Below are 27,988 nucleotides of genomic sequence, written 5' to 3' on the forward strand. Positions count from 1 at the left end.
CCTCCCAAATATACCCCCACCTTAAATTCCTCCATATACCTGCCTAGTAGTCGTTTAATTTTCTCTAGTGTATCTGCCTCCACCACAGACTCAGGCAGTGCATTCCACACACCAACCACTCTCTGAGTAAAAACCCTTCCTCTAATATCCCCCTTGAACTTCCCACCCCTTAGCTTAAAGCCATGTCCTCTTGTATTGAGCAGTGGTGCCCTGGGGAAAAGGCGCTGGCTGTCCAATCTATCTATTCCTCTTAATATATTGTATACCTCTATCTTGTCTCCTCTCATCCTCCTTCTCTCCAAAGAGTACAGCCCTAACTCCCTTAATCTTTGATCATAATGCATACTCTATAAACCAGGCAGTATCCTGGTAAATCTCCTCTGTACCCTTTCCAATGCTTCCACATCCTTCCTATAGTGAGGCGACCAGAACTGAACACAGTACTCCAAGTGTGGCCTAATCAGAGTTTTATAGAGCTGCATCATTACCTTGAGACTCTTAAACTCTATCCCTCAACTTATGAAAGCTAACATCCCATAAGCTTTCTTAGATACCCTATTCATTGGTGTCTCTGGAAATATCAGCAATAAGCACTTCTGTGAGCTTAAAACTTCCCTGAAAGCACATAGCAGACACATAATGTTCCTCCTTTCTTCTCTCCTACTCCCTCATCCAATGTTTTTTTTTGGTTTTGTTTAGTTTTTCAGAATCAGAATCAGAATTCAAAATCAGGTTTATTATCACTGGCATGTGTCATGAAATTTGTTAACTTAGCAGCAGCAGTACAATGAAATACTGTACATGATACTATAGAACAAAACAACAAATAAATAAATTGCAGCAAATATGTATATATTAGTTAAATTAAAAACAGTGCAAGAACAGAAATAATAAAAGTGAAGTAGTGTTCATGGGTTCAATGTCCATTTAGGAATCGGATGGCAGAGGGGAAGAAGCTGTTCCTATATCACTGAGGCTCCTGTACCTCCTTCCTGATGAGAAGAGGGCATGTCCTGGGTGATATGGGTCCTTAATAATGGACACCACCTTTCTGAGGCATGGTTGGCCTTTAGGAGGAAGAATTCCTTCTGCGAAATGGACATAACCAGAAAACTGAAGAGGGATCAGAAGCAGAGATGTCTTGGATACTACAGAGGCTAGTACCAAAGATGGAGCTGGCTAATTTTACAACTTTCTGTAGCTTCTTTTGATCCCGTGCAGTAGCGCCCCCTCCCCCATACCAGACAGTGATGCAGCCTGTCAGAACGCTCCCTACGGTACATCTGTAGAAACTTTCGAGAGTTTTAGGTGACAAACCAAATTTTCTCAAACTCCTAATGAAATGTAGCTGCTGGCTTGCCTTATTTATACCTGCATTAATATTTTGGGACCAGGTTGGATCCTCAGAGATCTTGACATCCAGGAACTTGAAATTGCTCACTCTCTCTGCTTCTGATCCCTCTATGAGAATACAATGCAGAGTTCAAGATAGCATCTGGATTTCCTGGCTATGTTTATTTCCTAAGAGAAACCCTTCCTCCTAAAGGCCAACCATGTCTGAAAATAAAAATCAAAATACTGCAAATGCTGGCAATCACACTCAACAGCCATGCAGAATCTTAAGGAAGACAAGTAAAGTTAATATTTTATGTCAAACATCCTTCATCAAATCTTTGGTCATGATCTTTAACCTGAAATATTAAGTCTGTTTCCTTTCCATAGATGCTGCCTGATCTGTTGAGTGTTTCCAGCATTTTCTGTCCTTATTCTTGAAAATAACTTACTTCAACAGAGGCTTTTAAAGGTATTTCAAAGCAAACAAATACTGTATTATCCAAAAGGATACTTAAACTTTAGCCAATTAAAGAAAATTAACAAAATTATGTATTGTAATAGCAACAAGAAATAATCCAGCAACTAATGCCTTAACTGTTTATTACCCCTGTAAGTATCAGACAAGTGGAGGAGGGAAATCCTTTATTCCACTGAATGTCATGTTCAACTTTGTGTGGACAGGACAAGATGAGCCCAAATTCCAAATTCACAGCAGTGGTATCAAATTAGCATTGCACATTGTGATTCCTGCCGTTACCTTCACCCATCTTACCCACCAGTCTGGATGCAGAAGGCTGATATTTCTAGTCATCTGCACCCTCAGGTCAGACAATGCTGTTGCAGTGGTGACTAGGCAGCATGCAGTGGATGATCTGTTGCTCTAGGGGTAACCAACCACACACTTCAACCATAAGAGAGATTGCCAGTACAGGCACTGGTTGAGGCTTAAAGCCTCACCACATAACAAGGAGTTCCAAGGAATAGCACAAGCTCAATTACCAAAATTCCTTATGGACAGTTTTTTCAAAGAATCCTATATAGTGAAGAGGACTAAATAAAATAAACATAATCAACTAGTTACTTATTCCTGAAACATACACCTTATTTGAAAGTCCTCAAAATATTAGAATTAGAAATGAATTCTAATGACACAATACAGTCATTTAAGAAAGTAACTGTCTTTTTTTTATCTCTCTTCACACTTCCTCTCAGAGGACAAACATTCCCTACTCTTTAACTAAGACACAAAAGTACTGGAGCAGCTCAGCAAGTCAGTCAGCATGTATGGTGGGGAATAAACAGATGATGTAGACCTTTCATCAGGATGCCGAGACTCCTAGTCCTGATGAAGGCCTCAGGCCAAAATATCACCTGTTTATTACCCTCCATAGATGCTGCCTGACTTGCTGAGTTCCTCCAGCATTTTGTGTGTGTTGCTCAAGATTCCTAGCACCTGCAGAATCTCGTGTTTATAATTTGCTGCTCTACTCCTTTATGTCAAGAAGCTAATGACATTTCCGCCTTTTCTCATCTTATTAAGCACTGTACTTTAAGATAGATAGATAGATAGATAGATAGATACTTTATTCATCCCCATGGGGAAATTCAACTTTTTTTCCAATGTCCCATACACTTGTTGTAGCAAAACTAATTACATACAATACTTAACTCAGTAAAAAATATGATATGCATCTAAATCACTATCTCAAAAAGCATTAATAATAGCTTTTAAAAAGTTCTTAAGTCCTGGCGGTAGAATTGTAAAGCCTAATGGCATTGGGGAGTACTGACCTCTTCATCCTGTCTGAGGAGCATTGCATCGATAGTAACCTGTCGCTGAAACTGCTTCTCTGTCTCTGGATGGTGCTATGTAGAGGATGTTCAGAGTTATCCATAATTGACCGTAGCCTACTCAGCGCCCTTCGCTCAGCTACCGATGTTAAACTCTCCAGTACTTTGCCCACGACAGAGCCCGCCTTCCTTACCAGCTTATTAAGACGTGAGGCGTCCCTCTTCTTAATGCTTCCTCCCCAACACGCCACCACAAAGAAGAGGGCGCTCTCCACAACTGACCTATAGAACATCTTCAGCATCTCACTACAGACATTGAATGACGCCAACCTTCTTAGGAAGTACAGTCGACTCTGTGCCTTCCTGCACAAGGCATCTGTGTTGGCAGTCCAGTCTAGCTTCTCGTCTAACTGTACTCCCAGATACTTGTAGGTCTTAACCTGCTCCACACATTCTCCATTAATGATCACTGGCTCCATATGAGGCCTAGATCTCCTAAAGTCCACCACCATCTCCTTGGTCTTGGTGATATTGAGACGCAGGTAGTTTGAGTTGCACCATATCACAAAGCATCTTTGTCTTGTTATCCCTTGGGTTCAGGTACACATACCAGTCTTTGACATGAAAAAAGCATAAGGGAGGCTGTGGGCTGAACCAAACCTTTAATGTTAGGTTACTGCCAGTGAGAGACATAACAGTAAAACAGTATTTAGTATTAAATGTGAAGGTTGAACATGGCTTTAAAGTCACAATAGTAAAATCACCTACTATTTAGGTTGTGACAACTGTCAACAGAGGTTTGGCAAAGTCTGTTCAGTTCTTTATACCTCTGAACCAAACAAATGGACTCACTTTCAAGGGCTCTAAAACTCACATTCTCAGTATCAATCAATCAATCAATCAATAATTCATTCATTCATTCATATATCTACACAGATCATCTTTTTTTGCACATTTTTTTTCAGTATTTGTGTACAGTGATAGACCTATATTTCTAGTATCATAACCCAGTCAGTTCTAACAAAGACACTTCCAACCAAAAGGTTAACACCCTCTTCAATTGACACCTGATCTCAGAATCAAAATCAGAATCAGGTTTATTATCACCGGCATGTGTCATGAAATTTGTTAACTTAGCAGCAGCAGTTCAATGCAATACATAATATAGAAGCAGCAGAAAAAAAAATCAATCAATTACAGTATACATATATTGAATAGATTTTAAAATTTGTGCAAAAACAGAAATAATGAAAGCGTTCATGGGTTCAATGTCCATTTAGGAATCAGATAGCAGAGGGGAATTTACTAAGTGTGTGTGCCTTCAGGCCTCTGTACCTCCTACCTGATGGTGACAGTAAGAAAAGGGCATGCCTTGGGTTCTGGAGGTCCTTAATAATGGACTCTGCCTTTCTGAGATACCGCTCCTTGAAGGTGTCCTGGGTACTTTGTAGGCTAGTACCCAAGATGGAGAAAACTAAATTGACAACCAAACTAAACTGGCAGCTCCTTTCAGTCCTGTGTAGTAACCCCCCTCCCCCCCCCCCCCCCCCCCACCATACCAAACAGTGATGCAGCTGTCAGAATGCTCTCCACGGTACATCTATATAAGCTTTTGAGTGTTTTTGTTGACATACCGAGTCTATTCAAACTCTTGATGAAGTATATTCACTGTCTTACCTTCTTTATAGCTGCATCAGTATGTTGGGACCGGGTTAGGTCCTCAGAGATCTTGACTCCCAGGAACTTGAACCTGCTCACTCTCTCCACTACTGAACTCTCTATGAGGATTGGTATGTGTTCCTTCGACTTACCCTTCCTGAAGTCCACAATCAGCTCTTTCGTCTTACTGACATTGAATGCAAGGTTGTATTGAGAAATATACCTGACATAATCATTATATATACCTGAAACATAATCATTATATATACCTGAAATATAATCACTATGTATTAGCTATTTACTATACTATGTAATCACTTCTAGGTACTGAATATTAATATGTATTATTTTACTAGACACATTTTGCTATGTGTTGTTTTCACTAGATACTTTGTACTCTCTTAGCTGCATACTTACAGGACACCTGTTTAGTTAGCAGCACTATTAGCTGAAATGTACCCCATGTATTACACTCAGCCTTTGTTTAGTACGAGATAACGGTGGTGGACAAGATGCTGCAAGCAGGAATGTACTGTGAGGGAGGTTGTCTGGAAAACATAATCTTGGCCACGAATAAGGCCCCAATGCGAACGGGTGAAATATAATGGTGGCGCACCGAGGGCTAGGCAAGAGCGATTAATTAATATATAGATGATATGCAATTAAAACTTGATTGGGTATGCTGATGAAACCGAAATGTAACTGAGATAAGAAATTGCTATAAAGAATGCTGTACACCGGAGCTCGGTGGGCTTTCGGTGACAAGTTCATTGATTGCCTCAGCCTTTGTTTGCAAATAAAGGTTTAATTTTCTTGAAGAATTGTCTGTGTCTCCAGGTCATTTCAAGTAACCACGACAGTTGTTGCAGCAACATCACTCCACTAGTTGGCATATCTCACTCCTGTACACTCTCTCGTCACCACCTGAGATTCTACCAACAATGGTTGTATCATCAGCAAATTTATAGATGGTATTTGAGCTATGCCTAGCCACACAGTCATGGGTATAGAGAGAATAGAGCAGTGGGCTAAGCACACACCCCTGAGGTGCACCAGTGTTGATCTGCTGATTACTTCCAAATTTCCATGTTTTTGATATAGGGTTATGCAGTTCTTATGTGTCTGGCTGAATCCCAGTGTCCAATACAACAGTTCACCTGGGTATGTAGACTTGAATTCAGATTTGGTTCAAGATAGTTGGACCTTTCTCAACATGGTCCCTGGCCCATTTGATCAATTGGTCTCTGATCTTAAGTCTCAAGATTACTGTGGCCTGTAGGCCCAGAAGACCTATCCAGTCTTTGAGTCTCCAGTCCATTTTCTATGGCCCAGCCATGTTTTAGTCATCTCTTCCAGCACGTCCCTTTTGGTCCCTAGGTCTCTGGTCCCAAGCCATTCTATCATATTCACAATTTGATTGTGCAGATGTGCAAGCTGAGTTAAAACAGCTCTCATAGTTCAGTGGCTTCATGAGGCATTTCTCTATTAAAAATTCTATTTTGTTTTGAATTACCATTTCAATTCCAATGAGAGTCGAAAACAAAATTTTCAGTATATTTCTTGAAGATGTCACTCCAACATACACCCTAATGAGACAGCATCCAGAACACACAGTTCTCAATTTATAAACACGACATGAACGTCCTTACATACTAACATGTCCCATAATATTATAAAGTTCAAAAGTTAAACAATGTATTCATTCCTTTGAATGGGTGAACTAGTTTTGAGAACCTTATGATGTGAAGTTATGACAAACAAGAGAAAATCTGAAGATGCTGGAAATCCAAGCAACACACACAAAATGCTTGAGGAATTCAGCAGGCCACACAGCATCTATGGAAAAAAGTAAACAGTTGACGTTTTGGCCAAGACCCTTCATCAGGACTGCAGAAAAAAGATGAGGAGGCAGATAAGAGGGTGGGGGAAGGGGAGGAGAGGAAGAAATACAAAGTAATAGGTGATAGGTGAAACTGGGAGGGGGAGGGGGTGAAGAAAAGACCTGTGGAGTCGATTGGTGAAAGAGATAAAGGGCTGGAGAAGGGGGAATCTGACATGGCCATCTGAAAAGGCCATGGGAAGAAAGGGATGGGAGAGAAGCACCAGAGGAGGTGATGGGCAGGTTAGGAAATAAGGTGAGAGAAGGAAATGGGAATGGAGAGAGGGGGTGCAATTACCGGAAGCTCGAGATATTAATGTTCATGCCATCAGTTTGGAGGCTACCCAGACAGAATATAAGGTGTTGCGCCTCCAGCATAGTGGAGGATTACAAATACCTGAGGATACGAATGGACAATAAACTGAACTGGTCAAAGAACACTGAGGCTGTCTACAAGAAGGGTCAGAGCCGTCTCTACTTCCTGAGGAGACTGAGGTCCTTTAACATCTGCCGGACGATGCTGAGGATGTTCTACATGGCTGTGGTGGCCAGTGCTATCATGTTTGTTGTTGTGTGCTGGGGCAGCAGGCTGAGGGTTGCAGACACCAACAGAATCAACAAACTCATTCGTAAGGCCAGTGATGTTGTGGGGGTGGAAATGGACTCTCTGACCATGGTGTCTGAAAAGAGGATGCTGTCCAAGTTGCATGCCATCTTGGACAATGACTCCCATCCACTCCATAATGTACTGGTTAGGCACAGGAGTACATTCAGCCAGAGACTCATTCCACCAAGATGTAACACTGAGCGTCATAGGAAGTCATTCCTACCTGTGGCCATCAAACTTTACAACTCCTCCCTCGGAGTGTCAGACACCCTGAGCCAATAGGCTGGTCCTGGACTTATTTCCACGGCATGATTAACTTATTATTATTTAATTATTTATGGTTTTATATTGCTATATTTCTTCGCTATTCTTGGTCGGTGCGGCTGTAACGAAACCCAATTTCCCTCGGGATCAATAAAGTATTTCCGTCTGTCAACCTGAATGTGGCCTCATTACAGCAGTAGAAGAGGCCACAGGTAGACATATACGAATGGGAAGTAGAAAGCAGGAGATCCAGCTTTTTCTGGTGGATGGAGCGTAGGTACTCAGCAAAGCGGTCTGGAGGCTGGTGGGGTGGTAGAAAAGGACAAGAGGAACCCTCTTTGTGGTGGCATGGCGGGAGAATGGAGTGAGGGCCGACGTATGCAAAGTGTTAGAAATGGGGGTGAGGGCACCATTGATGGTGGAGGAAGGGAAGTCCCTTTCTTTGAAGAAGGACATCTCCTTAGTTCTGGAATGACAAGCCTCATCCTGAGAGCAGATGGAGCGGAGATGGAGGAATTCAGAGAATGGGATGGCATTCTTACAATTAACAAGGTGTGAGAGTAAGTGAGCTTTATAAAAGTTATCAGTAGATAAGCTGTCTCCAGAAATAGAAACAAAGAGATTGAGAAAGGGGAGGGAGGTGTCAGAAATGGACCAGATAAATTTGAGGACAGGTTGGAAGTTGGAGGCAAAGTGAATGAAGTCGATGAGCTCTGTACAGGTGCAAGAAGCAGCACCAATGCAGTTGTCGATGTAATGTAGGAAAAGTTGGGGAGTGATACTAGTGTAGGCTTGGAACGTGGCCGACAAACAGGCACAGCTTGCATCCATGCGAGTGCCTATGGCTACACCTTTTGTTTGCAGGAAGTGGGAGGAGCCAAAGGAGAAATTATTGAGAGTGCAGACCAGTTCCACCGGATGGAGGAGAGTGGTGGTGGAGGGGAACAGGTTGGGTCTGGTGTCCAGAAAGAAACAGGAAGCTTTGAGTCCTTCCTGACGGGGGATGGAGGTGTACAAGGACTGGATATCCATAGTGAAAATAAGGCGATCATGGCCAGGGAATCATTGAAAAGATCATGAACATGTGTAGTGTCACAGATGTAGGTAGGAAGAGACTGAATTGGGGTATAAAACTGAGTTGAGTATGCAGATATAAGTTTGGTGGGACAAGAATAATGAGAAACAATGGGTCTACCTGGACAGGCAGGTTTGAGGTTCTTGGGTAGAAGGCAGAAATGGGAGATGCAGGGTAAGGGAACTATGAGGCTGGTGTCAGTGGATAGGAGATCCCCGGAGGTAATAAGGTCAGTGATGGTGTGAGAGACAGTAGCCTATTGTTCCTTAGTGGGGTCCTGTTCAAGGGGTAAATAAGTGTCTGAGAGATGTTGCTTGGCCTCAACAGAGGTCAGTCCGCCAGACTACTACAGCACTCCCCTTATCTGCAGGTTCGATGGTGAGGTTAAGATTAGTGTGGAGAGAGTGGAAAGCAGTATGTTTGGAAGGAGAGAGGTTGGAATTGGAGAGAAGAGTGGTGAAGTTGAGATGGTGAATGTCGTGACAGCAGTTAGCAATGAAAAGATCCAAAGCAGGCAGAAGACCAGAGAGGGGTGCCAGAAAGAGAAGGGGTTATCAGTGCGAGCTGGAGAGTCCTTAACAAAGAAGTAGACACAGAGTTGGAGGCAGAAGAAGAGCTCAGCGTTGGGGTGGGCACGGAACTAACTGAGGTGTGGGTGCAGGGGGGATGATGGTGAAATCCTACTGAGGACAGAATATTCTGCCTCAGAGAGGGGAAGGTCATAGGGGATGGTGAAGACCCAGCATGGCTGAGAGCTGGGATCAGAGGGGAGAAGGGAGTTGGTATTGTCTGAGGAGAGGGGAAGGTTGGGTGTTCAGGGAAGGTGAGGTGAGAGGAAGATAGAGTCTCTGAGGATCCAAGAGCTGGCGGTGGGACCTGAGAGACTTGGGGTTGTGGGGTTGTAGAGAGTGGTGGTGGGGGAAGGGGAGAATGGGGCTCCAGTGGCAGCGTGTGAAGACCCAGCCTGGAGGTGGAGTTGGGCTTGAAGGGTTGCACAACAGGCCCTTTGAAGGTTTCCGAGGTCGTTGGAACCTGCATTGATGGCGGTGGAATCTGGGTTCTGAATCTGCTCGGGATTGTTAGAACCGTTGAGGTCGACAGCAGGAATTGCAGTCTGGGGATGTCCATGCCTACTGGTGTTGTAGTCTGTAGACCAGCGATCTTTTGATCCTTGCTGAACGTAACAAAGGCAAAGAACTGATGACTGAAAGCGTGGATCCGATGGAAGATAAAGTATTGGATAGGTCCATTGCAGGCTGCAGAGAGAGCATCCTGGAGCTGTGGAAGCGACTGGGATGGGGACCCCAGGTACCTCTTCACGCTGGAAAGTGTGGCGTATAGAACGGAGAAGCAGTCAATTAAATGTGAGTACCTGGGGTCCTCAGAGAATCTGAATCGAGAAGTTTGAAAATGGATCTGGAAGCCATGTGGCACAAAATAGTGGCAAGGTCATGTCCCCAGGAAGGATATGTGGCGTCGTAGCAGGTCTGGGTGAGCAGTAAGTTGAAATATTCTTATGTGATCAGGTGCCCAATCTTGACCTGAAATGTCAACTATCCCTCTGCCTCCACAGATGCTGCCTGACCCCCTGAGTACATCCAGCACTTTTTTTACTTATGAAAGATTTGTCTGAGCCATTGACTATTTCCAGAACTTTGTTTTTCTTCCAAAATTCCTAGCTTCTGCACCTTTAAAAAAAAAATTGTATTTTGCCTTTCAGATGTCTCTTGATTTACAGGACTACAATATGAGCCAGAAAATTCAACTATTGTCCAGGTCCTTCTGTGGGCATGTGTGTACAGAGCAACTCAAATGCAATACAATAACATGTATTAAAATTAATTAAATGTAATAAAATTAATTAAAATAGACGTCTATGACCCTTGTAGTTATAAATTTCCTGAATAAATAAGTAAATGACTACAGAATTCTGACAATGAGATCATAGCCTCACCATCATGGCGTCGAGCGTGGCAGCAATGTGCGTGTCATGTGGTGCACGTGCCGTAATGTGTCTTGTCCGAGCTGCTGTGAAGTGTCGTGCGGATGCTGGTTGCTATGGTCTGAACGTTCGCTGTGTGAACTTCGGCAGTCGGTGACGGAGCTCTTTTCGTCTTTTATTCCATTTCGATATATTTAAAAATGGACAACTCAGGAACCGGCGGAGGTTTGCGGGCCGGCTTCGGTCTTTTCGGTGGCGGTGGTGCGGGAGCAGCAGGGAGCTCAGTAGCTGATTATTCTCAGCCCGACCTTTCCCGTGTCCCCTGTGAGTATGGCGCGGGATAGGCCGTGAGCGACTAATGGAAGAGCAGCTTGTTCGCCCTGGGTTAAAGGGGCAATGAGTCAGTAAATGTGTTCAAAATGTTAACAATACATACGGTCTAATCGTACCCGTTATAACTGGCTCTCAATGTTAAAATAAGTATAGCGATCCACATTGGTTACGGGTGTGTACGTGCTTTTATGTAACTGATTAATTTTGCTCATCGTAGGTGCAGTTATAAGTGATCTGCTCATTAACTTTGCATGTTTTTTTTTGACGGATCTGTATGTCCATCCGATTTTCATTCCTGAAAGCTGGATCAAGGAAATTGTGATACTAAATTTAAGTCAAATTATCATATCGAGGGGAAAAACACAAACGTTATCTGTTACATATATGTTCGTCTGGAATATCAAGTCTCTTCCGCAGTGTAGAAGATGTTGTATAACTGTAGGTTTTTAAAAAATGCTGGAGTCTGGAGCAACAAGCAGGATGTTGGGGAAGTCTGAGCTACTTAAATCACCAAAGAATTGTACCTGAAAGAGAGAGTAAACGTTTCAGATCATCAACCCACTTAACACAGTTTCTTCTCCTCTCCCCCCCCCCCCCCCCCCCAACACGCCCAGATGCTGTCTATTGATTTTTCATTTCTGATTTCCAGCATCTGGAATTAAAGAACAAGTGAGAGTGATTAAACTAATTAAGATGTTTGGCTGATGCTTGTGAAATTGAATTTCAGTGCAGAGCCTTAGAGGAAGGAAGATATCTCAAATCTTATGGGGAAGGGCTGAGAAAGAAGAAAGTTGTATATTTGCAGGAAAAACTTATGAAGTGACTAACCATGTAAGTCTGAAGGGCCAGCCATTAGTGCAGTGTAGTGAATGAGGAATATGAGGTTCTAAGATATAGTGGATTCATATAACGTATGGTTAGAGAGACAAGAAGAATTGAGATACAGCAAAAGTTGAGGAGTAGCCCAAATTTAATGTTACTTCATATGATTGTGGATAGGTAGCAAATTCTGGTTTGGATGAAGGTGGTGGTTGATGAGTGCTAGTACTTAAAAACAGTTTTATGTACTACTTAAGATTAAGAACATAAGGAATAGGAGCAGGAGTAGGCTATTTTATTGCTCTGCCAATCAATAAATCATGGCTGATCTGACAACGTATTCATTTCCACCTACCTGCCTTTTTTCCCCATAACCCTTAATTTTCCTACAATGCAAAAAATCTTTCCAGTCTTGTCTTAAATATATTTACTGAGGTAGCCTCCACTGCTTCATTGGGCAGAGAATTCCACAGGTTCACCACTCTTCAGGAAAAGCAGTACCTCCTCATTTTTGTCCTATATTTACTGGCCCGAATCTTGAGGCTATGTCCCCTAGTTCATGTCTCACCTGCCAGTGCAAACAACTTTCCTGCCTCTATCTTATCTATCCCTTTCATAGTTTTATGTTTCTGTAAGATCTCTCATTCTTCAGAACTCCAGCAAGTACAATCCCAGGCAACTCAATCTCTCCTCACAGTCTGATCCCCTCAACTCTGGAATCAACCTGGTGAACCTCCTGTGCACCACCTCCAAAGCCAGTACAGTATATCCTTCCTTGAGTAAAGAGATCAGAATTGCACATGGTTCTCCAGATGCAGCCTCACCAGTACCCTGTACAGTTGCTGCATAACCTCCCTGCTCTTAAATTCAATCCCTCTAGCAATGAAGATCGACATTCCGTTTGCCTTCTTGATAGCCTGATGTGCCTGCAAACTAACCTTTTGCGATTCAGGCACAAGCACTCCCAGGTCCTTCTGTATTGCAGCATGCTGCAATTTTGCCATTTAAATAACAATGTGATCCTCCATCTTCCCTTCCAAAGTGGTTGACCTTGCATTTACTAACATTGTACTCCATCTGCCAGAACCTTGTCCACTCACTTCACCTATCTATAACTCTCTGCAGATTCTCTGTATCCTCTGCACAATTTGCTTTTCCACTCAATTTAGTGTCATCAGCAAAGTTAGATGCACTACACATGGTCCCCTCTTCCAGATTGTTAATACATATCATGAACAGTTGCAGGCCAGCACCAATCCTTGTGGCACAACGCTCACCACTGGTTGCCAGCCAGAGAAACATCCATGTATCCCAACTCTCTGCTTTCTGTTGGTTAACTAGTCCTCTATCCATGCTAATACATTAACCCCAACTCTTTGTATTCTTATGGATAAGTATTTTATGTGGCACCTTACTTAATGCCTTCTGGAAGTCCAAGTAAATAACGTCCATTGGTTCCTCTCTATCTATTGTGCTTAGGACCCGCCTTAACTGAATCCATGGTGTGTCTGCATGATGGTCCATTTCTTTCCAGGTGTCTTGCTATTTCTTCTTTAATGATAGCTTCAAGCATTTTCCTATCTACAGATGTTAAACTAAGTTGATGCACAGTTGAGAGCATCTGATTGGAATGTTTATTTTGCAGAGGGAGATGATATGGGAAGGGGTTTTATGATTGTTGGTGGTGGGAAGAAAGTTGTAGATGTTTAGCTGGATTTGGTTTCTTTTTGGTAGTATTTTGTATGTTTCAATGTAATTAAAGGAAAAAAGTTCTTGTGGGTGAGGGGAAAAAAGTGAAGTTGTACAAAGTTCCGTTTTTATAAGCTTAGCTTGAAGTATCTGCAGAGAGTAAAATAGAGTTGATACTTAAGCTGTGTAGCTCAGTGTCAAGGACACAAGGATAACTTTAGTATTCTGTCAACATGTAGCTAGCGGATTTTAACTTGTGTTGGCAACAAAGGATTTTTTTTATACTGACATGTATTTAATAATGAAAATGTGCTCATTTATTCCAAAGTAATTTCACAGTGCAGCTGATAAACATACCTTGGTACTCATTTCTGTTCATTAATGTTTTGGTACAATAATGGTTATAGACTTTGTGTAGATAAAAACAACCTGAGTTCATTTTATGGAGCATTGTTCAGTATAAAACAGAAAATGCTGGGTATACTCAGTAGATCACATAATGTCTATGCAAAGAAATCTGAGTTAACATTTCAGACTGTTCTTTTGTGGGATCGAGAGAAAGTTAGGAATAGAACAGGTTTCAAGCTGCTGCCTGACCTTGGTTGTTTTATATTTTAATTTCAATTTTCCAGCATCTGTATATTTTCACTTTTGGATTGTCTATAAGCAATTCTAGAAGAATTTCTTATTGGCCAGTCAGACTACTTTATAAATCCTGAGGAGTCTTTTTAATTACTCTGGGGAGGCTTGCAGCATTTAACTGTACACTACTCTGTGGCTTCAAGATAAATTTAGAGGCTGTTTAGTCCCACTATGCCCAAATGTAATTACTCTTGTGTCTCTGGCTTTTATTGTTAGCATTGATAATTTTCATAGCATCTCAGTTAGAAACAGGATACTTTGTTGATTTGTCAGACTGGTAACATCCAGGTAAGATGGACAGTTAACGCTAATGCAAACTGGAGTTCAAAAGATCACACCCCAACTAAAAATACAAAGCCTTGGTGGCAGATGCTATCCCAGTGAAGTTTTAAAACTCAACAGTAAAGAAAACTAAATTTATTAGCTCATCATTTGTATCTGAAAAGAGGTGTTTGCCAAAAGTATGATTGTCTTTAAGAAAGACAGATCTAGCTGGAGGAACTGCAAAGGACTTTCCCTGCCCTCTGCTGTGGAGAAAAATCAATGCCAGAGTCTTCATCAAGTTTGTCCTCACAGTGCTTGTGGTGGCCGGTGAAATCCAATGCCTGTGACCTATAACTTTAGGAGAGATGATAGAAGCAGCTTCAACTACAATATGTGGTCTCTTTTGGTTGTTTTCCAGGTATAGACCACCCCTGTATTGGCTCTAAACTTAATTTTAGCCAATATTGCATCTTATTTTGTAGAAGATCCAATTAGCATGAATGCTAAATGCATCTTTTGGTGCACTAAAATAGGTGCAATCCAATTGCATTTGAAAATAAGTCATGTTGATCAAGAAACAAATATGAGGATCTCTACTCTTGCAAAATGGAAATTCTCAAAGTAGTATGTGTATCCTCCAACTGGATTGTTTCCTTTCCGGAAGAAGGTCTGATATCATCAACTTCTGGTGTGAGTGTGGGGAAAAAAGAATGAGTTTCGGTGGGCTGAGGAGGGGGTAAAAGGTGAAATGTTGCTGGGACTTACTTTTGCTATCTTACTGTTTTCAGTGACTGGGATGAGCCCTTTGTCTCCATATTTGAACCTTGATCCTAGATATCTGGTCCAGGTAAGTAGAAAATGTTTTTGTCCAATATAATCAAGGTTCTATGTTGGTTGGAACAAGTCTTTTTTTAATGGTTGAGATGTATAGAACAGCTTGTGTTTTCATTAATAAGGTAGGACAGATTCACAATTCAGAATGCCACTGCTATATTTGGGAGGTTTCTTAAGCTTCTCTGGCAATTCTCTGGAATTAATGTCATGATGAACCCAGCCTCTACTTTTAATCTTCTGTTGGTTGGGTGCCCAGGTCAAAACTGATAGTAGGCATTCAAAAAAAGTGTATTAGCTTTCTCTTGACAAATTGAATGTGGATTCAGAAGGAGCAGAAATGCACCAGTACACCACTGAGATATACTGCTGGCTGATGTCAGTGTCAGTGATGTCAGAAATTCACCTCATGAATGCACTACAGTGACAGCAGCTGCAGTTCCTGGCCTGAAATCTAGGTTTTTATCGTTTCCATTCACTAACACATTCATGTTGCTGTCCAAGATCTGAAGAGCATTCAGATTATCCAAATGGATGATCTGCTTCTAAAAGCATGGCTTTCATAGCTCTTTTTAAGGAATGTACCTTCGAAAAGTGAAGATTGGGAACTTGCTGAAAAGGGGGAAAGGGGTTCCTTGATAATTATGTAAATAAATAGTTATTTCAAAAGAAAATGAAGTAAATGGGCTTTTGAGTCAGGCAGGTATTACATATTGAATTGGGGTTTGAATTCTTTAATTCCTAATTTACAACTTTGGCTGAAGGTCCTTGCACAGGCAGGAGTTATTTCTGGCTGAAGGTTCTTGTGCTGTACTTCTCTGTTCTAATCTAGTAAATGGAAAAATGCAAGGGCATTCAGTCTGTTGAAAGCAGATTCTGTGCCATTTGGAAAATTCACCATTCTTGCTCCCTGAAGTAGGAAATGCAGTAAGCAGAAGGAGATTCCTTCTGGATTTCAGACTTTGAGCAGCTTTCAGCAATAATTCACTTTCACTTTTTGTAATTTAATTTATTTGAAAGTGCTGATACGGGCCCCTCTACACTGGAGAAGCCATATACAAAGCAAGCCAGTTCAGTCAACAGAGGTGACCCTGACTTTCCCATTGTCTATTGCTTGAATTCTCCATCTCACCCCCTATACGTAGAGGTGTTCTTCCTTAAGCTAACATTGGGCATCTTTGTAGCAACATAGTCCTAGTAACTTGATAGTGTATTTAAAAAATAAATACATTCTCTCTCTCTCTCTCTCACGTTGGTATCTGTTGTTGCAATTTCTATTTTTCACTTCTATCTTTAACTGCTTTTTTAAAATTAATTTTTACCTTGACAAGTTTAGTTTACACCCTTTCACAGACATTTCGCCTACCTTTCTGCAACAAAAAAAAACAGCTGTGTCCTTCCTTATTTTAAGAAAGACGTGGCCAAGCAGGAAAATAAAATGGTGTAAGGATAAGTGATTAAAAGGTTTCTAAGTTAGTAAGCTCCTGATGTCTACAGCTGTCACATGCTAGTGAATGCAGAAATGGAAAGATATTGCAAGTGATAGTTTTGCTAAAATTAAATTGATTAATTTAAATTGGGGCTTGTGTTGGAGGAAGCTGAATATATAGGGCTGGAACCAATATCTTTTAAGGGAGGTTTGCTAATTCCATTGGGGAGAAGATAAAATAGTTTAGTAGGGAATGGGAACATATTCACTACTCTCTGGCTAAAAAAAATTACTCTTTACCTCTGTTCTAAAAGGTCTTCCCTCAATTTTGAGGCTGTGCCCTCTAGTTCTGGATACCCCCAGCATAGGAAACATCCTCTCCACATCCACTCTATGTAGTCCTTTCAACATTCAGTAGGTTTCAATGAGACTCTCCTCCACCCCCCCCCCCCCCCCACATTCTTCTGAATTCTAGTGAGTACTGGTCCAAAGCTGCCTAACGCTCCTCATATCTTAACCCTTTCATTTCCAGAATAATCCTCGTACCTCCTCTGGACTCTGTCCAATCACAACGCATCCTTTGAGATATGGGGCCCAAACTGTTGACAGTACTCCAGATGTGGCCTGACTAGTGTTTTATGAAGCCACAGCATTATCTCCTTGCTTTTATATTCTATTCCACTTGAAGTAAATGTGAACATTGCATTTGCCGCCTTCACCACAGACTCAGCCTTCTAGGAGTCTTGCATGAGGATTCCCAACTCCCTCTGATGTTTGAATTTTCTCCCCATTTAAATAGTCCGCACTATTATTTCTTTTACCAAAAAGCATTATCATACATTTCCCAACACTATTCCATCTGCCACTTTTTTCCCCGTTCTTCTAAATAGTCCAAGTCTTGCTGCAATCACATTGCTTCCTCAGCACTACCTACACCACCACCTATATTCATATCATCCACAAACTTTGCCACAAAACCATCAATTCCATTATCTAAATCAATGACAAACAAATTCATTCTTCTTTTACCACAGACATTGTTCAAAACACCACCTGCTAAGGCTTGCATTTCACAGAATTACATATCCTTATGTCATTTTTTCCCCTCTCTCTTTGTTAATCTCTAAACAGCTCCAAAAATACTGAAACAATCTCAGCAATCCTGGCCTCCTGATATTCCTTTTGTCCTTTCCATTCCTCCACATGCTCAGCAACTTGTTTTCTCTTTCTTCCTCTGTCAGGGATTTCAATGTGAATCATTAACTTACTTTTTCCACAGCGACCATCTCAAACTTGATGATCATTTCCAGCATTTTCAATTTTCAGTTTGTTTCCTGTTCCCTCTGTATATCCTAGATTTTTAGAGGTCAAAGTGTAGATAACAGTTTTGACTCTGTAATTCTGTACATTTTAGAATGCCCCTACAGATTAAAACATTATAAATTCTTCAGTACACAAATGTAAAGTGCAACAAAATGATTGTTACTCCAGATTTGATGTTTTATTAAAAAATACAGTAAACACAAAAAAAACAAACAATGAATATAAAAGCAATCTTATACAACATAATGTATAAGCAAATGTTATATACATAGACTGATACGTAAAGAAAGTGACACGAGGGGATGTATATATAATGTTAGTGGGGTGGATTAATGTGTAGTGGTGTTGATAACCCAGACAACATAGGAGAACACGAGGAAATCTGCAGATGCTAGAAATTCAAGCAACACACACAAAATGCTGGTGGAATGCAGCAGGCCAGGCAGCATCTATAGGGAGAAGCGCTGTCAACGTTTTGGGCTGAGACCCTTCGTCAGGACTAACTGAAAGGAAAGATAGTAAGAGATTTGAAAGTAGGAGGGGGAGGGGAAAATGCGAAATGATAGCAGAAGACCGGAGGGGGTGGGGTGAAGCTGAGAGCCAGACAAGTGATTGGCAAAAGGGATACAGAGCTGGAGAAGGGAAAGGATCATGGGACGGGAGGCCTAGGGAGAAAGAAAGGGGGAGGGGAGCACCAGAGGGAGATGGAGAACAGGCAGAGTGATGGGCACCTACCACCCCACCAGCCTCCGGATCCAACATATAATTCTCCATAACTTCTGCCACCTCCAACGGGATCCCTCTACCAAGCACATCTTTCCCTCCCCTACCCCTTCTGCTTTTCACAGGGATCGCTCCTTGCGCGACTCCCTTGTCCATTCATTCCCCCCCACCCCCCCCATCCCTTCCCACTGATCTCTCTCTTGGCACTTATCCTTGTAAGCGGAACAAGTGCTATACCTGCCCTTACACTTCCTCCCTCACCGCCATTCAGGGCCCCAGACAGTCCTTCCAGGTGAGGCGACTCTTCACCTGTGAGTCGGCTGGTGTGGTATACTGCGTCCGGTGCTCCCCGTGTGGCCTTTTATATATTGGTGAGACCCGATGCAGACTGGGAGACCGTTTTGCTTAACACCGCTCTGTCCGCCAGAGAAAGCAGGATCTCCCTGTGGCCACACATTTTAATTCCACGTCCCATTCCCATTCTGATATATCTATCCATGGCCTCCTCTACTGTCAGGATGAAGCCACACTCAAGTTGGAGGAACAACACCTTGTATACCGGCTGGGTAGCCTCCAACCTGATGGCATGAACATTGACTTCTCTAACTTCCGTTAATGCCCCTCCCCTTCTTACCCCATCCCTGATACATTTAGTTTTTTCTCTCTCTGCCCATCACTCTGCCTGTTCTCCATCTCCCTCTGGTGCTCCCCTCCCCCTTTCTTTCTCCCATGATCCTTTCCCTTCTCTAGCTCTGTATCCCTTTTGCCAATCACCTGTCTGGCTCTCAGCTTCACCCCACCCCCTCCGGTCTTCTCCTATTATTTTGCATTTTCCCCTCCCCCCTCCTACTTTCATATCTCTTACTATCTTTCCTTTCAGTTAGTCCTGACGAAGGGTCTTGGCCCAAAACATCGACAGCACTTCTCCATATAGATGCTGCCTGGCCTGCTGCGTTCCACCAGCATTTTGTGTGTGCAACTTAGGAGAAGTAACTTTGAGTCTAATGCTTCTGGTCTGGAGCCTCTTCCCTGATTAAGGGTCAGACTAACAGTCCACAAGTTGTGTGGGTGGACTCTTTTATGATCCTTTTCTGGCACGTTTCTGTATTTATGTCCTTGATGTTATATAGGTTGTGCCAGTGATGTATTGGGTCCTCTACGTCACAGTACAGTTTCCATACCACACAGTGATGCAGCATGTTAAGATGCTTTCTACTGTGTATCAGTAGGTCATGAGTATTGGTATGCTTAGAGCAGCTCTTCAACTTGGAAAGTAGAGGCGCTGGTGAGCTTTGATAGTGGAGGATGTATTCTAGTGCCATGAAAGGTTGTGCAAGATGTGCATTCCCAGGAGTTTTCTGTTTCCACTGCTGTGCTACAATTTCAGAGAATTAAAACAACAAAAGCAACTTCCGAGGGAGAATTAAAACAAGGAACTGTGGATCAGTTAGCCTGAAGCAATTAGCAGAGAAGTTAGAATCCATGATTGGGAATTGTTTACTGGTATCTCAAAATAATCACAGTACAATTGGATATGTAGTCTAGGAAGAAAAATAATGCTTGAAAACAAGAATTTAAGAGTACTAACTAGGGTAGAAAATGGGAAGCAAAGGATATAATATATTTACTTTTGCAAATAATAAAGCATAATTAGTTCTTAAGATTACAGCCCTCAGGTTTGAAGTAATTAGCAAAGATTCATTAATGTGGATTTCTAGGTTGCAGCTCTTCATTAAAGACATAGGAGATGTGTAATTTATGCAAGTTTATACTGTACAATGATTCAGAGGCTGTAGTAGAAATGTGAAATTAAGAAAAGTCAGAAAAAAGCATTTTTGTTTTAACTGCTGAGCAATTGCAGCTCAGGAGCTCATACCTCCTATGCACAAACCACATTAGTTAAATGGCAAATACAGGCAGCTATTATGACAAACGAGTGGTACGTTATCCCTCATTTTAAAAAGGATGAAGTCATAATGAACACTGTACAATATCTATGATTTGATATCACCAAAGTGCTAGCCTATCATCAAGGAAAGTTATTACAGAATTTAGTAATTGACCTCAATGATAAAGACTATCCTACTAGGCAAGATTGTCTGGGAATGGCGTTTTGAAATCTCACTGAAGACGGACAAACTACCACCATGTCACCACAGTACCAGAGGAGCCAACATACTTGATCAGTGTTGCACCACTGTCAAGAACATCTATTATGCCATCCTGTACAAGTATGATTACCTGGTTATAGTACTCCTGGTACACAGGTGGAGACTGAGGACAGCAGCACCAGTGGTGAGGACAGCAATGGTATAGTCAACTTGAATAACTGGATATGGATAACTTTGAATCGGTGGAGAGGTGCATAATTAGGGATGTCTCCTCAGATCTAATGAATATGCCACAACTATCACTAACTTCATCAGCACCTATATGGATGAGTGAGAGCCTTTGAAAATACACCAGATTCTTATTCTTTTGAGAACTAGACCTGTGGCATTCAAGATTGGCAATCCAGAGTCCTACAAGAAGTCCAGGTACAACCTACTGTAGGCCATCATGAGAGCATAAAGGTAATTCCACGTGAAGCTACTGATAATCAGATGCACAACAGCTGTGACAAGGTTTGCATGCAATTACTTCCTATAAGGTAAAAACTAACAGCTATCATGCTTCACTCACTGATGAGTTCAACACCATTTATGTACACTTTGAAAGAGAATTGCACTTTGCCTGTGCAAATCCCCACAGCAGGTGACAGCAGCAAGAGGCATATGCAAGAACATCCTTCAAGAAGGTGAACCCTCACAGGGTATCAGGTCCCTAGCACGGTACTGAAAACCTGTGCCAACTGGCTGGTGTATTTAAGGATATCTTCAACCTCTCACTGCTACAGTCAGGTTCCCACTTACTTCAAAAGGGCAGGAATCATACTGGTGCCCAATAAGAGCAGAGTGAGCTGGTTCAATGACTATTACACAGTAGCACTCGTATCTACTGTAATAAAGTGCTTTGAGAGGTTGGTCATGGCTAGAAATAACTCCTGCCTGTGCAAGGACCTGGGCCCACTGTAATTTGCCTACCACTACAACAGGTCCATAACAGATGCAACCTCACTGGCTCTCGACTCAGTTTTGGAGCACCTAGACAACAGGAAGACAGACACCAGCTTGCTGTTTAGTGACTACAGCTCAGTGTTCCACACCGGCATCTCCTCAGTACTAATCAACAAGCTTCAAAACCTCTACCTCCATCTGCAGCTAGATCCTCTACTATCTTATTGGAGACCACAGTCAGTGCAATTCAGTGATAACATCTCCACCTCACTGACAATTAATACAGGCACATCTCAAGAATGCACACTTAACTCACTGTTGGACACTTATGACTATGTGGCTAGGCACAGATCAAACACCATCTGGAAATTTACTGATGGCACCACTCTTGCTGGCAGAATCTCAGATGACGAGTAACCATACAAGAGTGAGATTTGCTGGTTGAGTGATGTTGTAACAATAACCTTGCACTCAATGTCAGCAAGACCAAGGAATCAATTATGAACTTTAGAAAAGGGGGAGTCAGGAGAACACACTCCAGTCTTTATTTGAGTATCTATCCTGGACTCAACACATTGATATAATTGTGAAGAAGTCACATCATCAACTCTACCTCATTAGATACTTCAGACAATTTGGTATGTTACCAAAGACCTTTTTGCAGGTTTCTACAGATGTACAGTGGAGACCATGCTGACTAGTTGCATCAGCACTTGGTGTGGAACTTACAACGCAAAGGATCGTGAAAAACTGCAGAGAGTAGTAGACTCAGCCAATTCCATCAAGGACACAACCTCCCCCCCCACCATCAAGGACATCTTTAAGAGGCAGTGCTTCAATAAGGTGCCATCCATGATTAAAGACATACACCATCTAATACTTGGCCATTTTGCGTTACCACTATAGGGAGGTACAGGAGTCTGAAGACCACACAATATCTTAGGAGCAGCTTCTTCCCCTCCATCAGATTTCTGAATAGTCTATTAACACTAACAGGTTATTAATTTTTGCACTGTTTATTTGGTGACAATAAATGTTGTCTTGCACTGTACTGCTGCTGCAAAACAAATCTCACAACATACTGTATGCCAGTGATAATTAACCTGATTCCGATGTATGTAATCCCTTTCTTTTATACGTCCCTGCCCTGCCTTCTCTCTTTCTGAAAGCTAACTTGTATAGTCAAACGCATCTCTCTCATTTCCCGCACATCTGCCCTCACCCCATCCGCCCACCACCCCACTTGGGATAGGGTACCCCTTGTCCTCACCTACCACCCAGCAGCCTCCAGGTCCAACGTATAATTCTCCGTAACTTCTGCCATCTCCAATGGGATCCCACTACCAAGCACATCTTTCCCTCCCCCCCCCTTTCTGCTTTCTGCAGAGATCGCTCCCTACGTGACTTCCTTGACCACTCGTTCTCTCCCCCCCCCCCCCCCCCCAATCCCTTCCCACCGATCTCCCTCCTGGCACTTATCCTTGTAAGCAGAACAAGTGCTACACCTGCCCTTACACTTCCTCCTTCACCACCATTCAGGGTCCCAGACAGTCCTTCCAGGTGAGGCGACACTTCACCTGTGAGTCGGCTGGTGTGGTATACTGTGTCCGATGCTCCCGGTGTGGCTTTTTATATATTGGTGAGACCCGACACAGACTAGGAGACCGTTTCGCTGAACACCTACGCTCTGTCCGCCAGAGAAAGCAGGATCTCCCAGTGGCCACGCATTTTAATTCCACGTCCCATTCCCATTCTGATATGTCTATCCATGGCCTCCTACTGTCAAGATGAATCCACACTCAGGTTGGAGGAACAACACCCTATATACCGGCTGGGTAGCCTCCAACCTGATGGCATGAACATTGACTTCTTTAACTTCTGTTAATGCCCCTCCTCCCCTTCTTAACCCATCCCTGACATATTTAGATGTTTGTTTTTTTTCTCTCTCTCTGCCCATCACCCTGCCTGTTCTCCATCTCCCTCTGGTGCTCCTCCCCTCCCCCTTTCTTTCTCCCAAGGCCTCCTGTCCCATGATCCTTTCCCTTCTCCAGCTCTGTATCACTTTCGCCAATCACCTTTCCAGCTCTTGGCTTCATCCCACCCCCTCTGGTCCTCTCCTATCATTTTGCATTTCCCCCTCCCCCCACTACTTTCAAATCTCTTAGTATCTCTCAGTTAGTCCTGACGAAGGGTCTCAGTCCAAAACGCCGACAGTGCTTCTCCTTATAGATGCTGCCTGGCCTGCTGTGTCCCACCAGCATTTTGTTTGTGTTGTATAGTTGACCCTTGTGTTACAGGGTGAGAGGGTGTGCTTCTGAAAAAACAATCTACAATCAATGGCCACTTTATTACACTTTGTTAATGCAAATATCTAATAAGTCAGTCATGTTGCAGCAACTCAGTGCATAAAAGCATGCAGACATGGTCAAGAGGATCAGTTGTTGTTCAGATTAAACATTAAGAATGGAGAAGAAATGTGACCTATGTGACTTTGACTGTGGAATGATTGTTGCTGCTATTCGGGGTGGTCTGTATATCTCAGAAAACACTGATCTCCTGAGATTTTCACACACAACTGCCTCTGGAGTTTACAGAGTGTGCGGAAAAACAGCGAAACCCTTTTAATGAGAAAGTTCAGAGAAGAATGACCAGACTGGTTCAAGCTGACTGGAAGGCAACAGTAACTCAAATAACCATTTGTTTCATCAGTATTGTTCAGAAAAGCATCTGAGCACACGTTGAACCTTGAAGTGGATAGGCTACAGCTGCAGAAGACCACAAACATGTAGGAGTTACCTAATAAAGTGGCCACTGAATGTACACCACATTTTTCTTTCTGTAATGCAAAGTTGTGTCATCTATGCATGCTTCACGAATTGCAAGTTGGAAGAACAATTTATTTACCTTGCATAAATTTTGTAAGAAATTTTTATTTTGTATCCCAGTATTTTTATAGTGATTTGCAAATTCCATAAAGATAATTCTTTTATCCAAACTGCCACAGTGTAGGGGTCATCTGTACTTCCCTCTTTTCCAATAAAAATGTTGCCTATTTCCTTCCACAGATGTTGCTTGACTGGTGGAGTTTTTGCTTTGGATTTCCAACATCCTTCTGGTTTTGACTTTTTTTTACTGAATATAGGTTGGGCCTGATACTGGAACTCAAGACTTTAATATTGTGGCCTTTGTGTTATTGAGGTCCTTAGCCTTATCCAGTGCATACAGCCTTCTTAAATATCAATTCTGTTACTAGTGATTTTTGTAGTCCACATGAGAAGATTGTCTGCGTGGTCCTAATGGTTGTTGTAGCTGTTTCAGTCTTGAATATTGCAGTTATATTTTGGTCTCCTGCACTGAAGTAAAAGTTTATGGACCACGCTTGTTATCAGGTCCATAGCCTGGGACATCACTCAGCTCTGTCTCTAACAGGTTATCTTCATTTTTGTCATTTGTATAATCTTGTGTCATGTCTCATGACAATGCCAGTTCTTCTGTGTTTTTCTTAGTGCCAATCTTCCTGGCATGGTTTCTTAAATTTCACTGTGAAACCAGTGTTGGGTCCTTGTCCTAGATGATTATGTTTGAGTGAAGGGAGATTGCCTTAAGAAAGATGTTAAGAGTATCCCATTTTGTTACAATACTGGTGCCAAATAACACCATGAAGCATGTCCTCTATGAAGAAAATAAAATTTCTTGAAGAACTCCTCTGATTACACCCATTAATGTCATGATCATTGAACTGTTTTGATAGTAGATTAGTAATAATTATAGTTTATATAAATTTGACTTAATGTTAGGTTCGCTTGACACTTGATTAACATGCAGTCTTCATATTAATTTGGACAACAGGGTGTCACCCTTTTTGCAGTGTAAAGCACTTTCAGTGCTTTTTCCATGTTAAACATTACTGTGAAAGATGACCAAACAAGCATTTATTTTATGCCTGGATACTTCATGGAACCTCCTGAGGCCATTCCCTCTTACTCTTGATCTCTCATCTGTCACCTCTTGCGTGTCTGTAGCATTAATGGCACAGGGCAGTGGAGGAATCTTGGAAACAGCAGAGGTCTTACCAGAAAATGAGGGACCATAGCTATGAGGTGCTGAATTGCACAATTTTGGCATATCATTTGATTTATAGTATCCACAGTACAAATAGTTTCTGTGTTTTAAAAATTTGAAAAACCAAATCATTAAAGAAATAGCAGAGAGGAAAAGCTGAGGGCAGAGAAAGAAGAAAAGGTCTTCCCGCCTTTCTTTTAACTATTTGCTCCCACCCTGCTTCTATGGGAGCAGATTTTCTGGAATGTAATCTCTGAACCCAGTACTGAAGCAAGCAGGGCAAATAAATGTTTGTATTTCTATGGAGCTTTGTATTTGTTTATCAAAATGACCTTTCTTCCCCCCACCTTTTGTGTTTCCGATATTTATAAATTGATTTAGAGAATTTGCATTTCCCATGTGCCCATGGTTTTGGAAATGGCCTCAGTTTAAAGTAATTTAACCTGCTACAAGTATGAACTTGTTTTTAACTGATGGGGCTGGGTGAAAGGTGTGGAGGAAAACATTTTCTCTATTTGTGTGGAGAGAACCTTGTTTATTTATCTTGTACCACTACGTGCCCAGGTTCTACCTGTCACACTGGCTACAAAGGATGGGTCTGGCCCCTTTCCTGCGCAACACCCCTGTCAGCTGGTCGTTGCCGCCATACCTGTCCTTCGTAGTGAAGTTCTTTCAGGTCAATGCCTTTGACCACGGGGCCATCAGGCAGTGGTCAGCACATAAGGTCCTGCAGCCACTGCAGGAGAAGGACGAGATGGACACAGTGGAGTGTTTCCCTGAGCAGACTGTCCAGTTCATCTGGCAAAATGCCTCATCGCCAGACCTCACCAACAGGCACCAAGACCTCGCCTGGCTGGCGGTGAGAGGGGCCCTCCCAGTCCGATCCCTCCCTGTTCGCCCGGAACGTCGCCTCCACACCCCGCTGCCCACGGGAGGACTGCAGAGAGGAGTCGTAAGTGACCCACCTCTTTGCACACTGTGGGTTCGCGGAGAAGGAGTGGAGGAGGATGGAAGGGACAGTGTCGAGGTTCATCCCCAGCAGCTGCGTAACAGAGGACTCTCTGATCTATGGGTTGTTCCCGGGGGACGCACACCGAAACCAACTCCCCGGTGCTGCTAGCAGATCATCAACTCGGTCAAAGACGCTCTTTGGTTGGCCCGAAACTTGATGGTCTGCCAGCACGCGGAGATGTCCGTGAGGGAATGCTGCCGACTGGCACATTCTCGCCTGCAGGAGTACATGCTGAGGGATGCACTCAAACTCAGTGCAGCCACCGCAAAGGCCCAGTGGGGAAGGACCACAGTCTAGGGTCCTTCTCCTGTGGGAGTTGAGGGGTGGGTGGGGGTGTGTATACCCCTAAACCACTGTATGTAAAAATGGAATAACAGAGTGCCACCTGGGTGGCAAAAGTGTGGGAATGTAAAGACTGTAATGGAAACATTTGTAAAAGACTGAGAGTCATTGAATGGTTTATTGTACCTAAATTTATTTTTTTAAAATCTTGTTGTGCTGTGACTGAACACATCATGCCATCTAGTGCCAGAATACTAGAACAACCACTGCTGAAATTCCAATAATCTGGCACCCTTGTGACTTGGTGTCGGACTGGCAGATATTCCTGATTCTTGGATATTATTCATAGTTGCACACAGTACACTTTTAATTTTAAGTTGTACAGTAGTCTAAGAAATTTTCCAGTGATTTTTAAATGGAGCAAATGAAATACTGTTGAGTAATCAGGATTTCTGAGTAGTTCTCCTTCTGTACTCGCTCACCTGTGATCCAGTTGTTTTTAAGTTGTATCTTTATGCCTGAATATTAAAGTTAATGTCTGCATTCTAGTTATTTTTCAAAATCTACTTCTCGTGGTTATTATCCTCTTGTGTAGCAGTGCTTCACATTTTTTTTTGTAAATCTTGCCCAAGCATATAATCAATGTTACTATTGGAGTGGCCCAGTAGTGTAGTGGTTAGAGTAATGCTTTACACCACCAACAGTCCTAGTTCATTTTCCACTGTTGTCTGTAAAGAGTTAGTATGTTCTGCCCATGACTACGTGGGTTTTCTCCTCCATTCCAAAGGCATATGTGTTAGAATTAATAAACTGTGGACATAAGGTACAGGAGCAGATTTGGGCCATGTAGTCTGCTCGACCATTTCATCGTGGCTGATCCAATTTTCCTCTCAGACGCAATCTCCTGCTTTCTCCCCCACATCCCTTCATGCTCTGACCAATCAAGAATCTATCAACCACTGCCTTAAATA

The 27,988-nt window shown here is 42.4% G+C and overlaps 1 protein-coding gene across 1 annotated transcript in view; it reads left to right on the forward strand.

Moving 5' to 3' along the window:
* Window positions 1-10,644: 10,644 nt before the first annotated feature.
* Window positions 10,645-27,988, forward strand: part of timm23a (translocase of inner mitochondrial membrane 23 homolog a (yeast)) — a 49,289-nt gene continuing 31,945 nt past the window's right edge. The window contains exons 1-2 of the mRNA XM_073025233.1: window positions 10,645-10,876; window positions 15,088-15,146. Of these exons, the coding sequence (XP_072881334.1) occupies window positions 10,753-10,876; window positions 15,088-15,146 (183 nt within the window). The 5' untranslated portion in view covers window positions 10,645-10,752. The remainder of the gene's footprint in view (window positions 10,877-15,087; window positions 15,147-27,988) is intronic.

The sequence above is a fragment of the Hemitrygon akajei genome, chromosome 21 (genome assembly GCF_048418815.1).
Source record: "Hemitrygon akajei chromosome 21, sHemAka1.3, whole genome shotgun sequence".
In the NCBI taxonomy this organism is placed as follows: domain Eukaryota; kingdom Metazoa; phylum Chordata; class Chondrichthyes; order Myliobatiformes; family Dasyatidae; genus Hemitrygon; species Hemitrygon akajei.